This window comes from Nansenia antarctica, assembly GCF_963989245.1.
Source record: "Nansenia antarctica genome assembly, chromosome: 1".
In the NCBI taxonomy this organism is placed as follows: Eukaryota; Metazoa; Chordata; class Actinopteri; order Argentiniformes; family Microstomatidae; genus Nansenia; species Nansenia antarctica.
Window position 1 is genome coordinate 25,785,902 of NC_137674.1, and position 20,098 is coordinate 25,805,999.

Genomic DNA, 20,098 nt, shown 5'->3' on the forward strand with positions numbered 1-20,098 from the left:
AACGCTGGGAGTGGAGTGGCAGGAATGACAAGCTCCTAAAAACAGCAAAGATTAGGCTACTTTTTTATCTACTGTATAATAAATACAATCAATAAAAAATACAGCACAGTGAGAAAAAAACTAGAGCTCCATTTTCATCATCTTGCCACGTTGCCTGTGACCTAGAAACAATAAACCTGAATACTGAGCTAATATCATCTGGGAGATTGTGTGTGAGAGAGAGAGAGTGAGAGAGAGAGAGAGAGTGTGCGAGAGCGAGAGAGAGAGAGACAGAGCGAGAGAGCGAGAGGGAGAGAGTGAGAGAGAGTGTGTGTGAGAGAGCGAGAGGGAGAGTGAGAGAGAGTGAGAGAGAGAGAGAGAGTGAGAGAGAGAGAGAGAGAGAGAGAGAGAGAGCGAGAGAGCGAGAGAGCGAGAGAGCGAGAGAGAGAGAGAGAGAGAGAGAGAGAGAGAGAGAGAGAGAGAGAGAGAGAGAGACAGGGCAAGGTGGGCAGGCGTATGCACGCTGCAAAACGATTCATATAATATCTAGGGGGTTACGCTCAAATGTTTGCAAAAAAAGGGAGAAAAAATGGATTTCTGCGGTGGCTAGCGACTGTTAGCTCAAACACCGCGCACGAAAACAAGATCATGAACACCACCACGCCGCAGTCATCGTAATGTTTCACAGAACACAGGGAATCTAATTCACTAAGAAGACAAGAGTGATTCATGCCCTCTCCCAGCCCTTAGGGGTCTACAGCAGAAGCAGGAATACAAATGAGACTAGTTTCACGCAGAGCTCTGCAGCACGCCTTCCTCGCCCCTCCGTACACAGCCCCACCCAGACCGCCAGACCTCTTCTCTCCTGGGCTGCACTCTCATTCACACAATCACTGACTAGACAGTGGAAATGATACACTTCAGAAGAAATCTTTAAGTAACACATTAGATTAAAGGTTGCCTTTATAAAGGGTTTATTATACATTGTAAGTGTTTGTTAATATTAATAAAGCATTCAGAAGAAGAAGCACCACCACCGATGAATTATTGGCAGTTTTTATTGTGATATATAAACTATTCCTTACAAATAATCAACAGCCGATAGCCTAGGCTAATTTTATAATTATAAGCAATATCCCTTATAGCCAGGCATCCTCAATGTTAAGTGTTAGGCTACCTACAGTATATTGTAAAATGTATATGAAAACTTGAATTTGCAAGCTTACGTCTGACAGCCAGGTCACGTCAGAACTGTCAGATTCAAACAGTTGACAGTGAGGGAAAGGAAAAGATTTGCATCTCTGTCCCTGGTGCACTGGAGGGCTCACTGAACCAGCTAGTCGGGGGGGGGGGGGAGGGAAGTACTTGGCCAGAGACGTAAAGGGCATATATGAGCTACACATCCAACACAGAAACCTTGCAGTCTCCAGTATGTTTCCCCTATGTCAAATGGCTCAGCGGCCCGTGACAGGGTAGCTGTCCTGGCCTTAACTGGCTTTGTAGCAGCAGGGGGGGACCAGGGCTGGAGGGCAGAGTGTGGAGAGAGGATTTACCAGAGCTAGCATTAAACTTGCTGGTCTAAAAATGCAGCAGACTTGGGTAGGATTGGACATGGCACATTGGCAGGCACAATAACTGGAGCTTTTGCTATGTGGCCCAGCTTTACTCTTGCTTAAGACTTAGGCCTATTCAATAAAAAGTCTTGAAATAACCCACAGCGGGGGGTTATTTCAATTGCGTGAGCCTGATCAGTTCCCCTCAGCTGTGAGGGTAAAGTATAATAATCCCTCGTCCACTAAAACCAATATTGATTAAGACATGCGATCTCCACTATGAGAATAATCCAAACATTTACAGAAAGCATCATCCACCCTACTGCAGAGTGATATGATTTGTTTTTAAACCACACTCTGGGAAGTTTATCCACATACTTAGTTAGAGTTGAACCAGGGCTATCTGTTTCCCTAATGTATTCCCCCACTTAAGCAAAAGGACAGATCCGTTGTGTCGCTACCATTTGTTCACATCTCGCCTATCTTCTTCTTGGGGGCGGCTGTGGTGCAGGAGGTAGAGTCGCCGCCTAATGATCACAAGGTTGGCAGATCGGCGGATCGAGTCGAGCCCCGGCTGGCCACATGTCGAAGTGTCCTTGGGCAAGACACTGAACCCCAAAATTGCTCCCAGTGAGCGGGCCGGCCGGCGCCTTGCATGGCAGCTTGCCGCCATTGGTGTGTGAATGTGTGCGTGAATGGGTGAATGATAGGCGCTTTGGAGCAGCTTTGGAGCAGCAAAAAAGGCGCAATAAAAGTGCAGTCCATTTACCATTTACCATTCTTCCAATGTTGCCATCCGCTGTAGCTGGCTCTTAGTGGGCTCTGGTAGGCCAAACAGTTAAGGCTAGGCATATATTTTTTGTGAACTATTGTAAACCAAAGATCTTTTTTAAACAGGCTGAGACACATATGTGCTCATTTTTATTTTATTTGCCATACTCTTCTTCCAGAAGAAATTGGAGGTTTTAGTTGCTGACCAGTTTGTTGACTTTGAGTCCATCTGCCCAGGCAGGGCCCATTTGGGAGTGGTTGATGGAAACATGGCTAAAGTCATCCTCTCAGAACTGCCCACCTGGCACTGCAGTGTAGCTAATGAATACAATATGTTAAACTTTCTAAGCCCGTCACAGAACAGATGTTTTCTTACAGAAAGCTGACCTACATTTCTCTGCCTCCTCTGAATTCAATATAACGGGGATGGCAATGCTAGAGTAAGCATTCAGTCTACTACTCCTGTCTTATCCCCCATATAAACTGTCTGCAAACATCTAAATCAATTGCAATGAACATAATTCATAGACGCCTACAACTGTATACATGTCCATATACAAATATAGGCAATACATGGAATTAACCTACATGCAATTCAGGGAACAAAATGTTGTAATGACTTGTTTAGCAGTCTAGAAACTACCCAAACTACCCAAACATTCCAATCATCCCTAGGATACTGAATCTAAGACGGAGGCGGCCATAGAAGCGGCCATACAGCATTACCAAAACACCTACACAACAGGGAATGAGCTCTTGCAAAAAACGGCAGTCATGCACTGTGGACATAATCTCACACAGCACAGCACAGCACGGCGAAGTCCGCCCAGTCAGGTTTGCCAAGTTCAAAGCAATAAACACTGTTATGAAGAAGCCTGGTTAATGTCTGCACTGACATTTTCTCAGATGATAATGTTTAGACACAACGGAGGAATAAATAATCAACTACAGTTCATGAGTGCTTTCATTGGACAGCAAACCAAGCGTTGGGAAAGAGTGAGAGAAACAGTGAAGAAAAGGAGTGATAGAAAGGAGGAGGAAGAGAGGCCAAGGAGAGGATTAGGCTAATCATCAAATCATGGTCAAATTGGTAATAATCTGTGACCTGAAATGCACTTACACACTACTCAACATCAGCCATTAATCAACCCTCCTCTCATCTCCTTCAAGCTCACAAGTCTTTGTAAATCTCTCAAAGTAAAGACTGCTTGCCTCAGTTTCTACATTACCCAAAAGGTCCTGGAGCAAATCACAGAGACCAAAGTACAAACAGACCTCACAATGCAAGCCCATAATCACAGAGTGTTTTCATTAACTTGAACCACGTTTGGAAATAAGGTCACTCACTACCCTGGTAAGCAATCACCCAAAAAGGAAAATATATTCCTACTTAAAATCAAATCAAATCATTTTATTAATACATGAGGACAATGATGAGTAGGGCCTACTAATGTATTGGGCTCCTCCTAAAGTTGATGTTCAACAAGCAGCATTGCGATGGCAAACTAGGCTAATCCATGCCATACTCACAAAACATAGTCTTATCATCCTCCTAATAGTATTCACTCGAAGAAAATGACAGCACTTCCGCTAATCCTTAATTGCTTGTTTCCCTACCTAATCCTCAGGTGCTGAGGTAATCTCTGAATAATTTCTGTAACAGTAGGCTTCAACAAGTGATGCAATTAACCTAAAGCAACTTGGCTTTCCCAACATTTAAAAATCTCCTCTCCTGGTAAATTGCTTTCTTAAGCTCTGCAGGAGAAGATAGCCTAAGCATTGGGGGCGGCTGTGTCTCAGGAGGTAGAGCCGCCGTCTAATGATTGCAAGGTTGGCAGATCGGTGGTTTGAGCCCCGGCTGGCCACATGTCCAAGTGTCCTTGGGCAAGACACTGAACCCCACATTGCTCCCAGTGAGCGGGCCGGCGCCTTGCATGGTAGCTTGCCGGGGGTAGTGGTGGTCTAGTGGATAGTGAGTTGGACTTGTGATCGGAAGGTTGTGAGTTCAAATCCCGCCTGAAACCACACCACTACTAGTGTGCCCTTGAGTAAGGTACTTAGCCCTCAGTTACTCCAGGGGGAATGTCCCTGTAATTCGTAATTGTAAGTCGCTTTGGATTAAAAGCGTCTGCTAAATGGCAAAATTAAAATTAAATTATTGCCGCCATTGGTGTGTGAATGTGTGTGTGAATGGGTGAATGAGAGGCCGTTGTAAAGCGCTTTGGATAAAGGCGCTATATAAGTCAGTTCATTTACCATTTACCATTGTTTAAACAGAGCTGAAGGTCTTTAGATGGGAACAGGGTCAGGCTGTGGACCATTCACAGAACATGGATGTCTCTGATATTTCAATAGGAGGCAGAAAAAAAAGATCACTAAGAAATCAACCCATCAGTCAATGACTTTACAGCTCCATGTGCCGATTGGACTCTGAGTAGTTTAATCTAGCTAGATTTCATGTAGCCTACATCATCCAAAAGAGGGCACCGCAAAAAAAAAAAAAATCTTCGCCTCAGACAAAATAAAACAAAAGAGATGGATTAAGAAAAAGAAACAGAGAGCTCTGTGAACATTGCTTTGGTAGAGGTGCAGTCCGCAGTGCAAACGATCTGCTTCCTTGCTTTATTTACAGTAACAATGGACTATTTGCATTATATCCAACTACCACTATACAAATATATAGATCTATGCAAACCTATATTAGCACAGCCTTGACACAGCACATAAATCTGCGTGTGTTTATGTCTCTGTTTTATCAGTAGTACAGAGTCTGCTACAGCTATCAACATCTGCCATCTAAGCCTTGACTTTTAGTTGGACTTGTAAGGCACTCTAGGCAACCCAAACACAGATAGAAGGGGGCGGCTGTGGCTCAGGAGGTAGAGCCGGCGTCTAACGATCGCAAGGTCAGTAGTTTAACGGTATGATCCCTAGCTGGCCATGTGTCATGGTGTCCTTGGGCAAGACACTGAACCTCAAATGGCTTGTCGCCATTGGTGTGTGAATGTGTGTGTGAATGAGACGCCATTGTAAAGCGCTTTGGATGGTAAATGGACTGCACTTACCGGTATATAGCACCTTTTTTGCTGCTCCAAAGCGCTTTACAACGGCCTCTCATTCACCCATTCACACACACATTCACACACCAATGGCGGCAAAGTGCCATGCAAGGCGCTGGCCCGCTCACTGGGAGCAATTTGGGTTTCAGTGTCTTGCCCAAGGACACTTCGACATGTGGCCAGCCAGGGTCCGAACCACCGATCTGCCAACGTTGTGATCATTAGACGGCGGCTCTACCTCCTGCGCCACAGCCGCCCCTGGATGTGCAGTCCAGATAGAAAGTCAAATCTTCCCAGTGGTGTAGTCTAGTTTTTTCTAGTGGGTATACTGTGATTTTGCCCTCCCAGTCAGAGCGACACCTGTCCCGTAGCGACACCCCATAAGCACCACCACACTCACTTTGCATACAGTATGCATCTACACCGGTGTTTGCTGCCTTGGGGGGGGGTGGCATGGACTGTACTTGTACATCAAGCTGCCTCACGCTACAGAAACAGGAGATAGGCTCCTGCCCCCTAAGGGCCGTTAGGCTCGAGAACCATCGGTTCTCAAGGCTACTTATGTGGTCTTGACTACATGTCCACTTTCTCACCTGGTTCTTGCTCTCTCTCTGGTGTGCCGACACCATCCTGCTCTCTCTCATTCTCTCCCTCTCTATCCTCCTCTCTCCCTCTTTTGCTGTCAACCAAAAGGCAAATATAACAACCAGAGTATTTATAATTTAATAAGAGGTATACATTGAATTCATATCAAATCATAACATCATTCTAATTGAATATTGGGTTGCTGTGGGCAATGCAGTCAGATACTGTCTTTACTTACTCTCTCACCTGTAAGAAAATCGTATGTCCAACTACAAAAAACAGACATTTCCAATGAGTGAGGGTTTGTTCCAATGCTTCAATCCACTGTCCATGTACTGTAAATATACCATTATGGTATTACCATAAAGCCAAATTCTAGCAGAATAAGAACGATTGTATATCTACTTTAAGTAAAATAATGAAGTGCATTCAGTTAGCTCTTTAGCTGTCATGTGTGCAGCAGACTAGCTCATCTAATCACCTCTGAGCATGCTAGTTCTTTGACACTATTATTCACACCATGAAACTATAATCAGACACTTTCTGGTCACAATAATAACGACTAATTTGAACCAACTTTCTCTGTCAGAACACAGTAATTATATTTGCTAACGTTTCAACTTGCTTACTTTCTTCTGCAGAGCTTTCACCCTGCAAAAACTCTCTCGCGTCGCACGCGCACACTCACGCAAAAACAAAACAAAACCATTCTCCAGCGCGGCACGAAGCGAAGTGTGGAGGTCTGGCCCGCCCACCCCAAGGCAATTGTAGGGGAAATACTGAGAGCATTCTGAACGACTGGTTATGCGATAACAAACATGTCAGAAAGTTCGAAGTAAGTGCTTCCTAACACAGACGGGGTGAATTTTATGAATAAAAGTGTGAAAGTTTTGTCACAAAACGCCGTTACGTATCCTCGCGCATTTTTAAGTGGGTATACGCAAATCCTTGTCCTTTCCTAGTGGGTATACGGCGTAGTCCTGCGTATCACGTAGACTACACCACTGAATCTTCCCAAGTACTGAGGCTACGCTACTGTGATTCAACAAAAGTAAAAAAGGAAATGATGCACGTTAAAACACACGTATACCACTAGGACGACAAGGGGGTAAAACATAATATCAGGGAGTGTTGTATTTCCACAAGATATTGTGAACAGATGAAAAATGTGAGAAGAATGAGAGAGGGAGATCAGTCAGTGAGGTGAGGTGTGGTGCTGTGTAGTAAAGCACGGGGAAGTCAGCTGGAAGCAGAATTGATCGGCCTGCAGAGTCACAACGCACTTGAGGGGTGGCGTCCTCCAGGACCTGCTGCCTCAGCAAGGTGGGGGTGTTAGATATCTGTTATAACAGCAGACATGACTCGCAGATTGTGGCAGTTAAAGGGGACAGTTCACCCAAATAACAAGGCCCACCATCTCGTCTTATATAGGCTACACTAGAAAGTAGTCTATTGGACACTTCATTTTACTTGACTTGATTTGCTAAAAAATCTCAAATTAGCCTAGCGTTATAGTGTGAAACAATTTGGTTGTTAAGTCTGACGTCAAACGTGACGTTTAGCAATTTACAGGTCCAAACCAGAAATTCCCTGCACCAGAGTACCAGTGTACTAAAGCTGTAGAATGACAGTTCAATCGTTTTTTTAGACTCGTATCTATTCATACAACAAGGGACACAGCACTTTCCTGTTTTTCCCATATTATCAGCGTCTTTGAGCCACGGAAAAGCACTATACAAATATAATGAATTATTATTATTACAGCAACTTTGGACCCGGAAACACGTCACGACTTAACAACCGAATTAGATGAGATGTTAGATTTCTGTACAAAATAACACACCTAAATCAGACTACTTTCGAGGCATCCATAAGACAGTACATTAGTTTGAACTAACCATTTAAAAGAAGAAAAACGAATTAAAAGGCAGAGGTGTTAACCTGTGTGATAACAATAATAATAATAATAATAATAATAATAATAATAATAATAACTTCATTTGTATAGCGCTTTTCCTGCAAACGTTGCAGCTCAAAGTGCTTTAATCGTTATATAATCTTAATTATATTATTTTGTAATTTAAAGGCAATATTAAAAGGATGGGTTTTTATAATCTTAATTTAATTATTTAGTCATTTAAAGGCAATATTAAAAAGATGGGTTTTTAGTCTTGACTTGAACATATTTGCTGAGGTTGCATCCCTAATGCATCCCTAATGTATCCCTTATGTAACAATAATAACACACACAAAATCAGAATGGCAAACCAAAAAAAACCTCATATTATGCATTAAGCACACATGAGAACATACAACACAGGGAAACATAAACAATGCGAGGCATTTATTGCCACTTGTTCGTCCTACTCTAAATTCCCGCAACGCAAGCATCCTAAGCCGTGGGGCGGGGGAGACAAAGAGGAGAGTGTTTTACTGGGACTCAAAGGGACATCTCAGGACTCCTGCCACCAACGGGCCCAAATATGACAGCCTACTGGGTCCAGCTGCCATTCGAGGGCCCACTCAAACACTGCTCTGTCTCAGGGACCGGCCCGTCTCTCACTACTCACTAACAGCACTTCTACGCCTGTGTGTTCTCCACAACCGATCCAGAGATACAGGCTACAGTTGATGCCCACTTCAAAAATACTAGACTAACACAAACACTTAGGCTAGAGCAGGGAGGTATTCCATCAACGTCGCTAAAGGAAGATCTAGGCTTATTTCGATCAGGCTTATTAGTCTCGCAAAACTTAAAAAGAAAACTAGGCTTATTCTGATCCAATCTCACGAGACTTATCAAAATAAGCCTAGATTTTCCTTTGAGCCACGTTGATGGAATACCCCCCAGGATGGAACAGAACGCACAATGTTTACAATATTCAACGTTGCGTGGATCAGCGTCAACGACTTTAAAGACCAGGGGCGAAAGATTCAGATCCAGAGAGGCACCAGGTCCAGTGCATGAACGCATCTGGGGGTTTTGGTTCCACTGGCAATAATTGCCCTGGCCACAGCCACCATAGATTCCTAGATTGGTGATTAACAATCTTTCCTCACCTGGCTGTAACACATTAATAAGCACCTCTGTGTAGTAGAGAAGCACAGCCTGTGCTGAGGTGAATCCAGAAATGTGAGATGAGCGCAGAGGCAGCGTTTCTATCAGGCAGGGGCCTAACGGCTCAGGGCTTTCGAGACTTCAGCAAAGCGATTACGAGGGCAGGTGAGGTACGAGGGGCTGATAGGAAGGACAGATAAAGGGCAGAACCAGATAGAATGACTGAGTGTGACTGAGTGTCTCCAAGCAAGACTCAAGGCCGTGAAAATCCTTATGCCAAACTCAAAGGACAGACTATAGCGAAAGGAAAGCTCTTGTTTTGCCTCAAACACAACCAGGGTTACCTCACCTCTCCACTTTAAGTTTTGGCAACAGGGGGATTGCTCCATTCCCAGATTGACTGATTTATTTTAAGGTTCGGGAAAACATTCATTTTGGAACACACACAAGTACAAACAATCTCATATAGGCCTATCACAATCTCATTGATATCACTGAATAGGCTTGGACAGGTAAACAATAGGACTTTCAAAGGGACTTTAAATAGGCTTTAGCTACCGTTGACTGGAGAGGAGCAGAAGTCTAAACGTCAGGGACATTGATCAATAAAGAGCTGTACTGATCTACAGGAACACTGAGCTTGACTGGCAGTTCAATCCACACTGAACCAATTGAGTCACGTTTTTTTCTCATCGAAAGCTTAGCCTAAATCAAGTAGCCTACCTAAAAGTCATTTTGTATTTTATCAAATTAAATACACATTAAATCTGAACTGATTTACACAGCTGGATTTTTTTTTACATATAACATAGAGAGAAACATCTGTCTGATTGAGTTCTGCATTCATATCATATTATATGAGGCTGAATTACAGCAGTGAATTATGAATAATAATAGGGTCACAAAGAATCTTTCCTTGGTTATTATGACATTGATGCTGATCGGTGAAAGTAGTTTTTTTAACGATTGCAAGGAAGTCATGTAAAGCACACCAATGACATTCGACCTGTATGTTTATTATAGATCCTTTGGAATGCATGATATTGATCATATCAACTTCATGACAAACAAACCAAGGGATACAGTTATATTTAAAACAGTGCTGCTGACTTACACATGACCCCAGGATACTGCAATAAACTGTAAGAAGAGAGGTAGTGGGAAATGAGAGAGGGGATGAAAAAGGCAGAATACCTTCCTATTCATCCCAGAGTCCTTCTCCTTTCCCCTCTCTCTCTCATCTGGATTTCAGCATTGAGGCAAAAAGGGTGGATGCCAAGTACCCTACTCTACTGTACCCATATCTATAATGTACAAGTGCATCACATACTGTCTGTACAGTTCTAATTGACCTACTTTTGACTGAAGGCATGGAGGATTGAGCCTTTAGAAGACATCTTTTGTCAGTCACTTGTGTCAGTTCTTTCTAAAGAAACCCTAAAGGGTTCTCGCCAACTTGTAGTATGAAGGGGACATTTAATCTTACATCACTAATGATGGTGATCACACATGACATCACACTACAATAAAAACTCGAATTTCGGGATAAAACGTTAGCTAGCAGCGGAGGACTTGTCGGGAAATCGGTAATGTTCATTATTGTAAGTAGACCTCCCTAGTCATACGATAGACCTCCACTCCTCCACTCCCTAGTCCCACTGCAGCCTGACCCACCAGCATCCACACCTGGGAAGGATGCTGCTCTCGGTCCTGGACAGTGCGTCCCTACTAATGATAGTCCAATAAAAAAAATATGTCAGAGTATTTCGGACGTTGGATATCTATTTATCTAGGTCTCCTAGTCCGATGACTAGCCTATAAATCAAGACTGTCGTTATGATCAGATATTGCACAATTGATCTGCATTCATGTGCAGGTGCACCGTGCAGCGATCCACTGACAGTATCAGTAACTGAGGTCCGGGTGGTCGTGTCATTGAGGCGAGACCACCAGATCCACAGGAGGACAACAGACGAGATTTACCTCGGGATGCAGCTGGGGGACGATCCATCTATTTCCCAGGTGGCGAACAGGTTCATGGGCACGGGTCTGTTGAGCGCCCCGCTCCCGGCGAAGCTCAGCCGGCCACTTCTCTCCGCCATGGTTCGTACTAAGGCTGGCCAGACTACGTCCACACGAGGCGGTAGAAATCAATTATTTTTAGGTGCGCTAAAGAGTTGTGTCTAAATGTGAATAGGCAAATGATACCCTTTCACTTGAATGTTGAAGTGTGTGCAACGTGGAGCGCAGCGTGCAGTTCCAGGCGACGTGTTCATGTCTCCGTGTGCGTCTCCATGTCGGGACCCACTTCCAGTGACTGCGGTACCGTGCCACCTTCGCCTCCCCCAGGAAGTACGTCACTGGCCTGCTCTGCTCTGGGGCTGGCACTGGGGCACAGGCTGGCAAACAAGTGTAAGTACTCCCATGGAAACATGTACTGATACATGTATTATAATAATAATAATAATAATAATAACTGTTTATTTGTATAGCGCTTTTCCTGCAAACGTGCTCCAATCATTATATAATCATAATTTAATTATTTAGTCATTTAAAGGCAATACTAAAAAGATGGGTTTTTAGTTTTGCTGAGGTTGCATCCCTAATGTAAAACTGGCAGTGAAGACACAATCTGGGTGCATGAAAATGAGAATGCAGCCTCACCAAATCTCTTCTTTTGTAGCCTACATGTGGTAGAATTATTACATTTATGTATGTTTACTAAATTATGCGTTATAATAAACTCACCACCGAGTTATGGTTATGTGAAATAGCTAGTTATCTTGCCAGCGGGAGGTGATTATTCACCAAATCTTGTCGGTTGTTCCATCCAATCTTGTCTCCAAGCAACTGATTGGGCGTGGTCAGGTGGTCTGGGAGAGCCGTGTTACTAGACAGGTGCTCGAAGCACCTCTCCAAATGTTGCAGCAAAAACATTAGGCATCATCTATGTTTCAAATGCATGTCGCCCCGACGTTATATTGTTCGTGACAGACATGAGGAGATAGTCATAGCACCGACACACCCACTGCATGGGAAATTAATTTGGAGATTTATCACTTGGAAATACCGCTGTTCTTTTCAATTACGGCATCGAGAGCAACACCTCCAGATTGGTACCGATGCTTCTTACCAGGAATCTGGATCCGTTGCCAGGCAATGACGACAGCGACACCGTGTGGTTTAAACAGCAGCTAGTCATTGTAAATTAACAATCAGCAGCAAAACCTACAGTACCTAATAGAAGAATCCATGGATTTGCAAGGATAGTTTTATTTGTAGCAAATCAGTTTTTGAGTCAACAATTTACATTAAACCCATTCCCCAGCCACACCAACCAGACACTCCACTGGCTCTCCTGTTTAATCCCAAAAGAGAATGCAGAGTGAAATTGAAACAAAGCAATGAACGACAACAAATCTTCAAGCTATAGGTGTATACAGACCTTTTCGGCAGCAACGCTGTTTAACACACATTAACATGTCAGAAAATCGAATGAAAATGACACTTCTTTCAAGACACCGTCAATCATACTCAACAAGCAGACTTGAGAAAGACAGATCAAATAAATTGTCACTTGCAATGAGAAAACTTTGATGCACCCATTAAGATCGTTTGTGAAGTGCATAATCAAATCACAGTATTAATAAGGAAATGTATTTTTTTTAATTAATGGGATATTCACAACTTCAAAAAAAATCCCTACATCTCATTCACCACATGCTGATCTGAAGACAATAACAGGCGTTGGTGGGTGGACATGTTATAACAGAACACTTGGACAGTTCTCTTCAATTGATACATGTCGTTTCGTAAAATGTTAACAGAAAGAGACATTGAAACCTGCATGAAACAGTAGACATTCAGTGTGTATGTCACCCAATCAAAGGGGGTCTCTAAGTCACACTGTACATTTAATTAAAAGATGGAGGGTTTTCAAAAGGAAAATGATGTATTATTTATATAGCAAAAAGACAAAAAGTTTGATGTTAAATGGGAATCAAAAAATCCAATCTAAGTATAAAACAAAAGCCCCGAACCAAACATTTTTTTACTGGGCCAATGCTAGCAGAATCATGACCACTGATGATGCTCAATTCTAAAAATGAGAGACTTTGGGGAGAGGCCATGCCCAAGGCAATCCCTCCTCTTCATTCCAAATGACCAGGCCCTCACAAAGGCCAGCAGGCTTGGTCTCATTATAAACGTCAGTCCAGAACATTATGGCAGAACTGCACACACACACACGCTCTCTCAGTGTTGGCTCTCAGCTGAGGGTGAGCGGGAGCGGGACTGTTGTTTCTTCTGGGCGGGGGCGGGCGAGCGGGAGCGGGACGGGGAGCGTGAGGGGGAGCGCGGTGCGGCCCTGCCCCCGCCCCCTGAGGAGGGCTTCTTCTCTGGGGTGCGGCTGGCCGAGCGGGAGCGGGGGCTCCTGGAACGGTTGCGGCTGCGGCTGCGGCTGGGGGACTTTGAGCGGGAACGGGGAGAGCGACTCCGGGAGCGTGAGTAGCTCCGGGAGCGGGAACGACTCCTGCTGCGACTGGAGGGAGAGAAGGTTCTGGATTAATACAGGGTTCCTACACATTTCAACAAGTCACATTTAAGACCACCTTTTTTTAGACCTCTTTGGGTAGAATTTTTTAGACCTATTCGTGACACCATATGACAGCTTTTTGTCATCCTCGAGGTGGTGAAATTAGGGATTGATTTCACTGCCATACAGACAAAAAAAGGAAGCGAATTGGCATTTTTTCGGTTCCAGATTGATTAATTTCCGCGTAAATAGATGTGGTCGGACTGATTTCCTTGCAGGATCTCATTTTTAAGACCTAGCACCTAATTTTTTAGACCGAATAACTGTGGGGCCTTTTTAGGCCTTATGAATCGGATTGCTGGATTTTAGACTTTAAGGCTTTTTAATACCAGCGCGGGAACCCTGATTAATATCTCTCCAATATTAACTTGCATTTTAGTCATACTATAGCTGGAAACTGACGATCAGATTCCTCTGCTTAAATAATGTTGAGTTTGAGGCAGAAACTACCACTGCTATTTTCATGGACTACAATCGCCACCTTCCAAACAACACTTTGAAATAAAACAACATCATTAGGGAAACAGGCATCTACGTACTCTCTCTTGCGATCCTCAGACAGCTTCAACTTGCGTCCGTTCAAGTCTGTCCCGTCAAGCTTGTCGATGGCGTTCTTCATGTCACTATGAGACGCAAACTCCACCACCCTGAGCAGGATTAATGTGGCAAATTTAGCGGTCAGAGTTACGACATAACTGTTGTTGAATACACTGAATTTGAACACGGAAGCTAGTGCTTACCCTTCATTCTTTTTTTATGGTTAATATTTTTATTGAATTTCACAGAGACATGTACACAACAGGACATAACAACAACTAGTATCCGTGGGGGAGGTTATTGTCCCATGTAATAGTAGAAACTAGTTTTGCACTTTGTTATGCAGTACATTGTCCATAAACAATAACAGAGAATGTTCTTTTTTTCTTTTTTCTTAAACAAACTAACAAACAAAAAGAAAAACAAAACTAAACTAAACAAAAAAACAGGGGGGGGGGCCATGTCACATATCAGAAATAAACAGAAAAGAAAATGACAACAAATGCCATAATATATGGGGGGATCACACTTACCCTTCGTTCTTGTTGGTTCTATGGGCATCCACAAAGGTAACCTCTCCGACTTTCCTCATCAGGTCTTTCAGATCCTGTTGCAAAGCATACGCGGAATTAAGTGACTCGAAAAAACGACAATGTGCCTGAGAGTATTCTGTGAACCTAGAGCGAGAGAAACAAGTGAGCAAATGCATGACAGCAACATTCAACCCTGCAATAAAAGTTGCCTTAATACTGACTTCCACAACAAACAAAAAATAGTGTGCTGTTTTTTCGTATTTCAGTGGAGGGCATATAAGCGATTGATGACCCACTGAAATGGATTCACGAGTAAAATATTACCTTATCGCAAAGGACGAATCCTACACATGCCATCAATTGGTTCCTTGAAGCTGTAATTGATTTCAAGTTGGTGGACCACTAAGATCTAAACTATGGCGAGGCGAGAGGGATCTTTTCGCAATGTATTGGCTTGAATATATCTGAGGTCAGCGTTTGTCTACATCAGTGATTTTAGAGGGGGAATCTTGTGATTTATAATCATAACGCTAATGATTCTATGTATATGCATCTTAAATGTTACCTTATGTTCCCATTAATGGTCAGAGGGCTCTAGCAAAACCAATAACTCAATAAGGGCCTTCGAGACTAAAAGGTTTTTATCCAGTAACACTACCCACTCCCTCTCCTGTCTGTCCTGTGAGGATTAAAAATCTCCTATCCCCCAACCCTCTTACAAACCAAATCACATGTAGTTATGTACTACTTACCGTTCCAAACCCAGAAGACATTAGCAAAGAGCCACTTGTCCAAATAGCAAATCGGAACCAATGCAGTGCTTAAGCCCTCGAGAAACGACCACAGCCGTGTCTCGGATCGGAATCCGGCCTCTCCACCAATAAGGAACCCCCAGAGAGCAAGTAGGGGGAGGGGGTGTGCGCCCCAACTCAACACCCCCCCACAGCTCCATCAGCAACAGAAAAAGAACCAAACGGACGGGAGAGTGTAGGGAAGGTGGATTTGGGGGGGTTACAGCAGTCGGGGATGCCAGACCACCAGAACCTCCAGACTGTGGCTATGGACCTCCTAAGGCTATCCTGCGCTAGACCACTTTCACCCGCTACGGGGCCCAGCCAAGATTTAGACCAGCGGCAACTGCGTGTGAAGGAGAGGCACCAAACGGGACACTATTCAGAAAACAACCAGGAGAGGGCGCTATGCACATCTAGTCACCTCCAGTTGGAGGCTGTGCATGCAACTCCGTTAAAAAGGAAACCAGATAAAGAATAAGCTGTTAAAAAAGGTTGTAAGATGTTTCTTGGTTAGATTGCTAGGTTTGGCATAAGAAGATCTTATTTGAAAGACACAGTTTAATGGAGGTAATGTAAAAACAAAAAAAACAGATTGATTACCTTACCATTCTAATATCCAATAAGGAGCATATGGCTTATTCATGTATAATAAACAATGAAAAACTAACACTGTTAACATCAGAAGTTGCTTCAAACAAAAAAGCAGAGCATGGAAAGGATACATGTATATCAAGTTAAATCAAATGGGGTTCATCGCTCACCTGCCAGCTGATCCGAGAGGAAAGATTCTCCACAATGATTCTGTGTTCGGTCCGCACAGGAGGGCCATACCTGTGGGGGGGGAAAGGTCATCAACCACACTGCAGACAAAGTCTAATCATCATATGGGAACCATGAACATTGTTGTTGTTCAATGTTCAGCGTTGTCTGGTCAGGGTTCCTACAAGTTTCAACAAGTTAAATTTAAGACCTTTTTTAGACCTCTTTGGATAGAATTTTTTACCTATTCGCGACACCATATGATAGCTTTTTGTCATCCTCAAGGTGATGAAATTAGGGATTTCACTGCCATACAGACAGGAAAGGAAGCGAATTGGCATTTTTTGGGTTCCAGCTTGATTCATTTCCGCGTAAATAGATGTGGTCGGACTGATTTCCTTGCAGGATCTAATTTTTCAGACCTAGCACCTCATTTTTAGACAGAATAACTGGAATTTTGGGCCTTTTTAGGCCTTATAAATTGGTCAATACAAAGAATAACTGCCACAACTCGAAAAATATGATTTGAGAAACAGTCAGTTCCCTTCTTCTTCTACTGTACCTGGAGCCGCTGCCGCGAGACTGACGGTAGCTGCTGAACCGGGGTGAGAAACGTCCACTACCACCTCCACCTCCTCCTCCACCACCACCACCACCACCCATCCACGGCCCACCACCTCGTCCTCTTCTGGAGCGAGCATGCTCAATGGTCACCCTATACAGACAGACAGAGATCCTTGTTAAGGGGATTCCCCAAAAAACAATTTAAAGGGACATTTCACACACACCCGCTGTCTGTGATCTGCTAGGAAACCTGCGATGTGCAACATTAATAGGGATAAACCTATTTCTGGCTCATGTTGAAAATCCATGTCATTTTTCCCCATTAAGGAATTGCTAAAAAGAAATCTGTGCAACATAGGCTACACATTTACAGTTTCTAGCCAGTTTACTTTTCTGAGAATCTATGAGGTCACCATTTGACAAATAACATGTCTCCATGTCTAGGATGAGACTAAATAACTTTGATATGGGAGAAAAAAATTATAAAAATGCTAAGTCACTGAAAGAAAGTCAAGGGGAAAGTCATTTGGGGGCGAGTAAATGTTTACCTTTCACTACAGAGCTCTTTGCCATTCAACTCGTATACTGCGTCATCAGCGTCTCTGTGGTCGTCAAACTCCTGATGAGACAAGATAAGGATGTTAATAATTAACAATCAAAACATCAATACAATATATTTCTCATTGCACTGAATTATAAGAACAACAAGAACGATTCCATTAATGATCTGTGGTCTTCGGCATTGCTCAAGATTAAGAAATGACTTTACCACAAAGCCGAATCCATTCTTCAAGTTGACTTCTCGAATCCGTCCATAGCCTTTGAAGAACTTCTCCACGTCTCTCTCGCGGGCATGTGGACTCAGGCGACCGATAAACACTCGACATCCACTCATGGCTTCTATCTGGAAGCAGAACGGGATGTTAGCCAACGTTAAAACGTTCAGACAAAGGTTAACCATTGGTATATACTCTTATTAAGTCATATTGCGGCGTTTGATTAGGCGGAATGTATTAGGCTACATGTTTACAAGGGGGTCTATTCATGGAACGTTCTCTGTCCAGGGATTAGTCAGATCCAACCATATCCAACCCGAAACCCCTGGACCCTGGCTAGCTAGCTAGCTCAACCAAAATATTTGACAAAGCATCGTGCGAAAAAGCATTAGCGAAACATATTTCTCGTTCATCGCGTACGTGGCTTCACAGCTAGTAAAGATGTCTATCAATCATTACATACCAGCTAGCACTCAGTCTAGCGGCACGATGTAGCTAGTTAGCTAACAACATTTACTAGCTACATACTGGTTTCAGGCAGTACTCGTTATGATCAAAACACCAACTTGAAGGAGTTGAAAGATATTTTGTAAAAAATTATTCTAACACAGACTAGCTATACATTTGTAATACCAGAGGCACGTCTCTATAATATGAGATTTAACGTTTTCGTACCAGGGATTAGTACGACCCGCACCCGTAGCTAGCTGATAACGTACCAGGGATTAGTCCGACCCGCAGGAAATTAGCTAGCTGATAACGTTCATGTGGGGTCGCTGCTCAAACATAATAGCCACCGTTTTATGAACTTTTAAAAAACGAACTTTCTAGCTACCGACGAAGGACATCAAACACGACGGATCAACCTTTGTGCTCACCTTTTCCAGGGTCTTTCTTGCTGCCGTTAGCTTGCTTGGCTGTTTCAAAATGGCGAAGAGGCAACGAGGAGGAGTTAGGAGGAGTCAGCGCTGCAGGAGATGTGCAAATGAGATGATTCCGAAGGGGGGAAGGGTAGGCAGTGTTGCCAGATTGGACTGATGTTTACCAGCCCAATCAGTGCTCAAAATCCGCCCAAATTGATTTAAAAAAGAAAACAAGCCAAATATTATAGCATATGATATATCATAATACATATTTAGAAATTCTGTCCACCAGCCCAAGCCCAATTTTACCAGCACAATGAAACCTAAACTAGCCCAATTGGACTGGAAAACCGCCCATCTGGCAACACTGAGGGTAGGTAGGGGCGGAGTTTTTACTTAAGCAAAATATCACACGAGAGGGAGTGTGTCTGTGAATATCAGCACGGCTGTGATTGGGTCGTAGGTACGAGGCCGCAGGCCGAGTAGGAAGACAATCACAGCCGTGATATTCATTATAACAGCACGACCTCGAGTGTGATATTGCTTTCATACAACAGTTCTACAGCGCAATTTATTAGTTAACAGTAGTAAGCGACAACAGATTATGATTTGTTTGTTTATTTAATCATAAAAATAAAGAAAAAATAGTTCCGCAACTGAACTTCAAATGTACTGTTGCCTAGTAACCTGAACACAAACATGTAGTCTAATTAACGGTCATTTAGTAAGTAGAACATCTGTGCGGCGGAGTGATACATATAGTTAAAAGTCCCAGTGCTGTTATACTGTATATCGTAACTCATGGAATGCCTCTTGTCCAATCAAATTACTTGGTCGGAACTAACTGTTGTATAAAGTTCAGTAATGGCGCTTTTCCATTGACCAGACCGGTACGGCTCGGTACGGCACGCATTTGTTTACCCGTACCGTACTTTCAGAAACGCTTTTCCATTATTAAAAATCTACATTGATGAACTGGTTTTGAAACAATAACAAACTCAGAGGCCAAATATACTTTGTCTCTTTATTCTATTACCATTCCTAACATTTGTTATATTGTCGTTTAGTTGGGGGAAAAAATGACATACCAATCAAGATTAAAATTGACACAATAATACAATAGAAAAAGGTATATCTGACCGATTTGTTCTGTAGAAAGTGCCACAAATTATTTCATCGATAAGCATGGAACACTGACCTTTACATTTCAAGATAAAGTAAAATAATTTCATTAAAAAAAATAATCCTATAACAATCAAATAAAATATAATTTCAAAATATACATTTATTAACAAATAAATATAGTTTTGACTATACTCTACTCCTTGTCCCAGTCGTCATGGTGATCAATGGTAAATGAGACACCTGTGTAACAGCCACAGGTTATCATGTCCTTCCTGAGAGGGGGATGGGGATGCTGTTATGTACGGAGGAAGACAGCTTGAAGAACAACTTGAAAGGAGGGGAGTCAAACAAAGGACATTGTTTGGGCGGCTGTGGGGCGCAGGAGGTAGAGCCGCCGTCTAATGATCACAAGGTCAGCAGATCGGCGGTTCGAGCCCCGGCTGGACACATGTTGAAGTGTCCTTGGGCATGACACTGACTGAACCCCAAAATTGCTCCCAGTGAGTAGGCCGGCCGGCGCCTTGCATGGTAGCTTGCCTACCTCGCCA

At 43.2% G+C, this 20,098-nt stretch overlaps 2 protein-coding genes across 3 annotated transcripts in view; both read right to left on the bottom strand.

Annotated features, from left to right (window-relative positions):
- The window catches only part of pacs2 (phosphofurin acidic cluster sorting protein 2), a gene marked incomplete at its 5' end in the record, with an annotated part of 55,849 nt that extends 44,742 nt beyond the window's left edge, over window positions 1–11,107 (bottom strand). For both annotated transcript variants that reach the window (XM_080548828.1, XM_080548827.1), the window contains one exon: window positions 10,989–11,107. In XM_080548828.1, the coding sequence (XP_080404954.1) occupies window positions 10,989–11,107 (119 nt within the window). The remainder of the gene's footprint in view (window positions 1–10,988) is intronic.
- A 1,164-nt stretch (window positions 11,108–12,271) lies between these two features.
- srsf5a (serine and arginine rich splicing factor 5a) lies at window positions 12,272–18,500 on the bottom strand. The gene is made up of 8 exons (XM_080545000.1): window positions 18,441–18,500; window positions 17,556–17,690; window positions 17,335–17,405; window positions 16,785–16,937; window positions 16,225–16,294; window positions 14,670–14,743; window positions 14,139–14,246; window positions 12,272–13,545 (listed from the first exon to the last, which is right to left on the bottom strand). Exons 2-8 carry the CDS (start codon window positions 17,679–17,681, stop codon window positions 13,260–13,262), a joined length of 888 nt encoding a protein of 295 aa, XP_080401126.1. The 5' UTR covers window positions 17,682–17,690; window positions 18,441–18,500; the 3' UTR covers window positions 12,272–13,259.
- Window positions 18,501–20,098: the final 1,598 nt, after the last annotated feature.

What these genes read in the sequence shown, in the direction of transcription:
- srsf5a (XM_080545000.1), bottom strand. Translation starts at nt 17,681, where the DNA reads ATGAGTGGATGTCGAGTGTTTATCGGTCGCCTGAGTCCACATGCCCGC. An exon ending in AAAGAGCTCTGTAGTGAAAG is followed by an intron (nt 16,938 to 17,334) that starts GTAAACATTTAC and finishes CTGTCTGTATAG; the next exon opens with GGTGACCATTGAGCATGCTC. An exon ending in AGAACCAACAAGAACGAAGG is followed by an intron (nt 14,247 to 14,669) that starts GTAAGTGTGATC and finishes AATCCTGCTCAG; the next exon opens with GGTGGTGGAGTTTGCGTCTC.